The 7,590-nt window shown below is 51.7% G+C and overlaps 1 protein-coding gene across 1 annotated transcript in view; it reads left to right on the forward strand.

Moving 5' to 3' along the window:
* INO80C (INO80 complex subunit C) overlaps positions 1-3,979 on the forward strand; it is a 25,142-nt gene extending 21,163 nt beyond the window's left edge. Inside the window, exon 5 of the mRNA XM_010849756.1 lies at positions 3,599-3,979. Coding sequence (XP_010848058.1) covers positions 3,599-3,730 — 132 coding nt within the window. The 3' untranslated portion in view covers positions 3,731-3,979. The remainder of the gene's footprint in view (positions 1-3,598) is intronic.
* Positions 3,980-7,590: the final 3,611 nt, after the last annotated feature.

The raw sequence follows: 7,590 nt of genomic DNA on the forward strand, positions 1-7,590 counted from the left end.
TGTGGTCATGTATGGATGTGAGAGTTGGACTGTGAAGAAGGCTGAGCTCCGAAGAATTGATGCTTTTGAACTGTGGTGTTGGAGAAGACTCTTGAGAGTCCCTTGGACTGCAAGGAGATCCAACCAGTCCATTCTGAAGGAGATCAGCCCTGGGATTTCTTTGGAAGGAATGATGCTAAAGCTGAAACTCCAGTACTTTGGCCACCTCATGCGAAGAGTTGACACATTGGAAAAGACTCTGATGCTGGGAGGGATTGGGGGCAAGAGGAGAAGGGGACGACAGAGGATGAGATGGCTGGATGGCATCACTGACTTGATGGACGTGAGTCTGAGTGAACTCCGGGAGTTGGTGATGGACAGGGAGGCCTGGAGTGCTGTGATGCGTGGGGTCTCAAAGAGTCAGACATGACTGAGTGACTGAACTGAACTGAGGGAGACAGGAAAGTAGAGGCCTGCAATGTAACAACTTCTCTTCCAGCCAGTGCCTTAGAGAAATAGTGTGTACAAGGAGCTTCATGCAGAAATGCTCATGAGAAAACGTGCAAGCAAAACATTGAAAGCAACATAAAGTCAACCGGGGTGGGGCGGGGCGGGTGGGGGAGGGGCGTCCCAGGTGGCGCTAGTGGTAAAGAACCCACCTGCCAATGCAGGAAGAGTCGCAGTTCAACCCCTGGGTCGGGAAAATTCCCTGGAGGAGGGCATGGCAACCCACTCCAGTATTTCTTGCCTGGAGAATCCCATGGACAGAGAAGCCTGGTGGGCTACACAGTCCATAGGGTCACAAAGAGTCGGACATGACTGAAGTGACTAAGCACGCATTCAATGTGGGGTAGGGGTTCATCCTGTTCTGTGAGGTTGATGTATAGGTAAAAACATGGATAAACTTTTAAGATGTGGTACAAAGCAGTGTAAGTGCATGGTACTACCAAGTAAGAATAAACACCCAGTCACCGGGCGCTTCTCTGGCATATGTGCGTGTGTGTGTGTGTGTAAGAGTATGTGTATATAAAGTCTGGAAAGGTGCCCACCTAGCAGTGATTTCTACAGGGGAAGATAAAGGACTTGTTGTTGTTTGGCCACTAAATCATGTCCAGCTCTTTGCAGCTCCATGGACTGTAGCCCCCCAGGCTCCTCTGTTGATGGGATTGCCCAGGCAAGAACATTGGAGTGGGTTGCCATTTCTTTGGGGATCTTCCCAGTCCAGGGATCAAACCCAGTCTTCTGCTTGGCAGGCAGTTAGACTTGTAAAAGGAGACTGTAGTCTTATTGACAATGTTTTTCTTTCTTTTTTTGTTAAGAGAAGAATATGTTCACCTGCTACTTGTATAAATTAAACTTATGTAATTAAAAAATAAAGCCAGGCTTGTGTTTACACTGACATGTCTGTTCCAGTGAGGGGCTGTTTCCCTGTGTGGGGGCCTGGCCAGAAGGCCCACAGGGTCACACCTGTGTTGAGCCCTGGTTACAAGGCTGTGGAAAGTGCTTCAGCCCTGGGGGAAGTGGGGGCCAGCGTTCACTGCCCAGCTCCCTGCAACAAGGGAGGCGATAAAGCCACTTGCTGCCTGCCCTCTGAGGAGGGGGCCTTGGCTTCATTCAGGCTGGAGGGACGGAGTCCAGAGGAGGACAGACCACAGGAGTCCAGCTCCCTGCTCGTTCATCTCTGGGGGGTCCCCGGCCTCCTTCCCTCTGTTCAGAACACTCGGTCAGGTCCGGTCTGTGCAAGTGTACATTGACCTTCCTGTCGGTGCAGCGGTGCCCTGAGTCCCGCAGTATCGATTCAGCAGCCTTCCTGGCAGTAAGGTCTGAACTTGGGCGGGCCGGCAAGGCACAGCTTGATGTTGGGAGTGAGGCAGCCACAGAGATGGAGGCAGGCCAGGGCTGGTTCATCCGCGAAGGCCAGATGATCAAAGCCAGATGCATTCGCCGGCACCTCTGCTGGGAACTGCAGGGCAGCCTCCCCTGCCAGTCAGTGCATCTCACTGCCTCATGGTCCCTCTGAAGGGACCCGCTGCTGTTTTTCTAGTTAAGCCTTCCTTTACACGAGCATCACTGAAGGAAACATTGTACAGAGAGGCAGTCGCTGGATTAAGCCAAAGGATCAAAGGTTTGTTTTGTATAGAGCTTTAATTAATCTTAGCTTTTTAGGGATAATCTCAGTTTCCTGATATGCAGACCTTAAACACTTTAGGAAGCTCCCTGTGGTAGAACTGAGACTTTTTAGAGATTGAGAAACTCATGACTCAGTCTCTTCAGCTTGTTGCCTCTTCACCCAGCCTCTCTCCCTCCTGAAATCATCGCATCGCTGGGCGTCTGGGTCCATGCAGTCGACCGGCGCTGGCACAGATGATCCACACTTGAGTAATTGGCTGCTATCTGTCTAGACGTTAGTGGCATCTTTTCTAATTTCTTAAAGGAATTCCAAATGACTCACCCTCGTGTTTTCTGTTTCAAAGTCTATAGGAGCCGTGTGCCCTGAGGTAGACAGTAAGTGAGTATTTTCTCCACTTTGCATATGGGGAGAACAGGCCAAAAGAGAAATGTGGTATGTCAGCGGAAACAACTTCTCTTTTCCGTGCTTGTGCTGGTCGTTCATTTGTTCATTCACCCACTAATCCCTCTTTTATGGGACAAGCACTCACCGTAGGCCCACTGTGTGCTCTGCATCGCGCCAGGAGACAGTGCAGCTGGGATCCAGTGATAAGCAGACCACGGGGTTCTGGCCTCATGGAGCCTCACAGCCTAGACTTCAGTCAGAGTCACACAGATAATAAACGTAAAAGCAGCAGAGATATGCATTCCACTGGAGACAGAGGTGCTGAGGTGAACGCCAGGGTGGGGTCCTGACCCGCCTACAGGGGCAGATAAGGCTTCCCAGATGATATGACTTTGGGGGCTGAGCCCTGAAGGTGATTGCTGAGCAAGGAAAGGGCGAATGGGCAGGACAGGAAGGAGGGTGTCAGAGCCAGGGTAGCTGGAACCAGAGAGTGGGGTACACGTGGCTGAGGAAGAGGCTTGGGAAGGGGGGGGTTCTAGGCAGTGTCTGAGGAGCCATGCTGTGGCCTTGCGCCTTTGTCCTGAGAGCAGAGAGAAGAGCCGTTGAGAGATTTCATGAGAAAAGACATGATCAGAATTGCAGGTGGTGACGATGCCCCTGGCTGCGGGTGTTGATGGCAGTCCCTTCCAGTGGAAGAGGGTGGGGTGGCCATCCCAGCCCTGCAGGGGAGCCCTTGGGGGCCTTGGGAGAGGCCTGGGGTGGGGGGACAGGAGAGGAGCGCGCCTCGAGTAGGTGGAGTGGGGGCGGGTGCAGTCTGGACGGTGCCTGCCGCCCTGAGGCGCCAAGCAGAAGATTCCCCAGGTGTCTGCTGTGGTTATTCCCCTACTTTCCTGTCCGTACCCTGAAGCATCTCTCAAGTCTGGGGAGATTAACGTGTCTTTCCCACAGTGAGTGATTTGGCTTTCTTGGTGACAGAGTCAGACATGATGAAGATACATTGATTGCACTTTGAGTAAAAACCAGAAAACTAATTTTTAACTTGAACTTGAATCTCACTGCCAACAACACCTCTCTGCCCTTCTCTCTGCCTGTTTTCTCACCCAGGCCAACTACACGGACCCGCAGAGCAAGCTGCGCTTCAGCACCATCGAAGAGTTCTCCTACATTCGACGGCTGCCGTCCGACGTGGTCACAGGCTACCTGGCCCTGAGGAAAGCCACGAGCATCGTTCCCTGAGCCTGGAGAAACAGAGATGAGGTGGAAAACCATTTCCCAAGGCAGACTTTGGGCTCAAGATTTTGTTTTATGGAAACAAACTCCTGCTGTCAATCTGGAAATGTCAGTGCTGTGCCTTGGAAAGAATGTTTGGCTTTCATTGAAGGAGGGTTTTTTTTTTTTTTTCTGTTTTCCCTCCAAGTGTGATATTTCCTGTTGAATTAAATTATACTTCAGTTGTTGCCTCAAATAAAGTTGTTTGACAAGAAAGAAAATTGTGCTTTTAGTTTAACCCAAGTAAGTCCTCGAATTTTGGCTTCAAAGCTATGGAGTCTCTTATAACACGTTTAAAGACTCTACGATGCATCCTGACGGTAAGGCTGGATTATCCCTGATCCCTGTGACCCCCGCTTTGAGCACGTTCATCTCTGTCTCTGATCAGAATGCTTGGAAGAGGTCCAGAACTGGGGCTGGAGGAGAAAGCACAGAGGAGCTCACCCTGTTGCCCTGGCTTGGTCCTTCCCTTGGGCCTTGGTCTCTGAATCAGCCTCGCTTCTCAGCCTCCAGAACCTGTTAGGTAAGCCACTGACGGTTTGTGGCATTTAGAGCAGCCTGAGCTGACTGAAACACTAGCTCTGGCCTATTTCTGGAGGTATGGGGTGTGACCCTTGTAACCCCTTCCATGGGGGCATCTGTCTGGGCACGGGAAGCCACCCGCTTCCCCTCCTCCGAGAGGAAAGCAGACTGGGCCTGGAGGAGATGGGCTTTGAGCCCCTCTGAGCCCCATTCCCGCAAGTCTCTGGGGAGGGGAGAGTGGAACCAGGCCTTGGGGCTGGCTCTGCTTTGGAGATTAGGTCCCCAAGTTCCTTTTCTTTCTTAGGGAAAGCCCCTCTGGGTGGTGGTGTTTTTCAGTTGCTAAATTGTGTCCAACTCTTTGCAGCCGCATGGACCTCAGCACGCCAGGCTTCCCTGTCCATCACCAACTCTCAGAGTTTGCTCAAACTCATGTCCATCAAGTCGGTGATGCCATCCAACCATCTCATCCTCTTTCAGCCCCCTCTCCTGCCCTCCATCTTTTCCAGCATCCGGTCTTTTCCAATGAGTTGGCCCTTCGCATTAGGTGGCCAAAGTATTGGATGAGAGAAAGGGAAAACAAGGTCGAGAGTCGGCTGGGGGCTGCCTGCAGGGCCAGCGGCAGCTGCCTGGAATCCTGTGTCATTCAGCCCCTGCCCCGTAGCTGGGCGGGGCGAGGGGGTGGGAGGGGTGCTGTGTGCTTCCCCCTCCCCCATGAAAAGGGACTGGCTGACGGCCAGGAGAGCGGGGACCTTTCCTAAGCCTGTGGGCCCTGAAGCACTCAAGGCTTCGCTGAGGCACTAAGCACTAACAAAACCATCTGAGGCCTCAGCGTAACTCAGACACCCGCCCCCAGCAGGGTGTCTGAGCCATAGATCAGGGGTGGGGCCTGAGAATCTTCATTTCTAACTAACGAGACTGATGTTGCTGACCCAGAAGCCACACTTTGAAACCCACTGCCGACACAGAAGTTCTCTGCAAGGCCAGAGGCTGCTCCCTGGGTTCCTGCACTCGCCCTGGGAAACTCACATTTCTGTTGAAATCAAGGAGCCAGTGAGTCACGGGACCTTCCTGCCCCACTTCCACCGTCTGTGACACGCAGAACGCCTGGGGCAGGTGCACTTCTTTTCCAGGAAGGGCCCCCATTTGGTTAGTGGCCCACTATCCAGTTCTAACCATGTCTAGAAATGGCAGTTCTAATCATTTTTAACCCTGCTTGCTGGCCGCTACCTCAGTCCTGACTTCAGACTCTCCTGGGCCATGTCCAGGAAGAAAGAGAGCCCCCACCGGGCATATGTCCATGGTGGGGGCCACAGACCCCTGTGGGCTTCTCAAGGTTGGGGATGGGCAGTGGAGGTGTGCCACCCGCTCTCTGGAAGTCACCTGGGACCCGTTAAATGCAGATTCCTGGGCTACACACTAGACTTCTAACCAGTGCAGGGAGTGGAGCGCGGGCATCTGCATTTGACCCGTATTCCGCTGTGACTGTGAGGCACAGGAGGGTGAGACCGCTGCCTTCCGCAGCCAGAGGGGAAGCACGCATGCCGGACACCTGGCTCCCTTCTTTCCTGTTCCCCTGCCAGGTCTTCCTTGCCAGCCCTTATTTTGGCCAGAGAGCTGAGTTCTGAAGGTCAGGTCACTTCTCTCACCCCAAGCAACGGGGATCCAGGCTGAGCCAAACTAAGCTTCGGGCTGTGAGCAGCTCCAAGGAGTCCTCCTAGCAGTTCTGAACAGGCAGGTAACTTGGTGCCCTCGCTGTGCACGCCTGGTCCAGTGTTCTCAGTCCCGCTGTATGATAGCATCACCTCTGCAGTGGGCAGGGGTCAAAGTACACAGAGGTTGGCATCCAGCTGTTCTAAGCCAGAGGTAGGTAATACAGGAGGAGGGCTGGGCATGGTGTTTATTTTAAACTCCCCGGATGAGTCTGTTGTGCAGTCAGTGATGAGACTTTTGCGGCAACTATAAAGAGAGTATTTCCCATGAGATATGTTTTCTGATTCACAGATCAGCCGTCTCTGTATACCCCAGGCCCATGAACAGTTTGGAAGGGGGTTCTTATGTATGTGGGTGTGTCTGTTCATGATTCCCAGTCAATCTTCAAGGAAATCAATCCTTAATATTCTTTGGAAGGCCTGATGCTGAAGCTGAAGCTTCAATACTTTGGCCACCTGATGCAAAGAGCTGACTCATTGGAAAAGACCCTGATGCTGGAAAAGATTGAAGATGGGAGGAGAAGGGGACGACAGAGGATGAGATGGTTGGATGGCATCACCAATTTGATGGACATGAGTTTGAGCAAGCTCCGGGGGTTGGTGATGGACAGGGAAGCCTGGCGTGCTGCGATTCATGGGTCGCAAAGAGTTGGACATGACTGAGCCACTGAACAACAACCAGCCCTGGAGTCAGAAACTTGAATGTCACTGAAGATTCCTCCCTCTTCTATATTTATTCGTCATGTTCACTTTGGACCCAATCTCTGATCCTTTTCTCACACTACTCCTTTCTCGCCTATCAGCCCCGTTCCTACCCAACCTCGCCTCTTGCCTGGACGTTCTTGGTGTCCTTTTAACTGCTTTTTCCAACAATCTGACCCCACCTCTCTGCCCGTGGAGGGCCTTTCCACATCTTTGGATGACACGGGACTTTGTGCGTTGCGGCACATCCATTGGTGATCAGTCTGAGATACCTTGTCAGTTCTGGCGCTGGCCTGTAGTGTCCAAAGGATGAACTCAGTCCTTTAAAAGAGAAAACAGGTAGCTGAGAAACCAGGTTGTTTTCATAAAACCAGCCTGAGGTCCAGTCTGCTCTAAGTTTGACTCTTCCTGGTATCTGACACTTGTCTTTGAGAGGAGAAGAAAGTCATCTATTAGTGGACACAGTTTAGAATGACCTGGAATGTTGGGCAGATGCTTTCCAGAGCTGAGGGCAGTCTGTGTGGATGAGGGGTACCCATCTCCCAGGTAAAAGCACGCGTCATTCTGGATTTTGAATGTGGTTTGTAATTGGGCCAAAAGTACTATCAGTGAGATATCTGTGCCTTCTGAATCCAGGGCCATCAGAAAGCAACATCAGCACCAGATGCTGTACCCAGCAACCTATAACTGTGAATTGGGGGTCTTAGCAAAGCTAAAAAGGAAGGAAATAAACTGGGGGAGTACAGGGTAAAGAAACCAGAACAAAGAAGACAGATACCCTGGGGAGGGACTGAAAATGTTGTCCTCTTACAAGTGTAAGAAACGATTAGTAATATTTAAAATAATGTCTTATCTGATAGGAATGTCCAGGCCTTATTTGGATTCTGGTTCAAA

This window comes from Bison bison, unplaced genomic scaffold, assembly GCF_000754665.1.
Source record: "Bison bison bison isolate TAMUID 2011002044 unplaced genomic scaffold, Bison_UMD1.0 scf7180017864286, whole genome shotgun sequence".
NCBI classification, from domain to species: domain Eukaryota; kingdom Metazoa; phylum Chordata; class Mammalia; order Artiodactyla; family Bovidae; genus Bison; species Bison bison.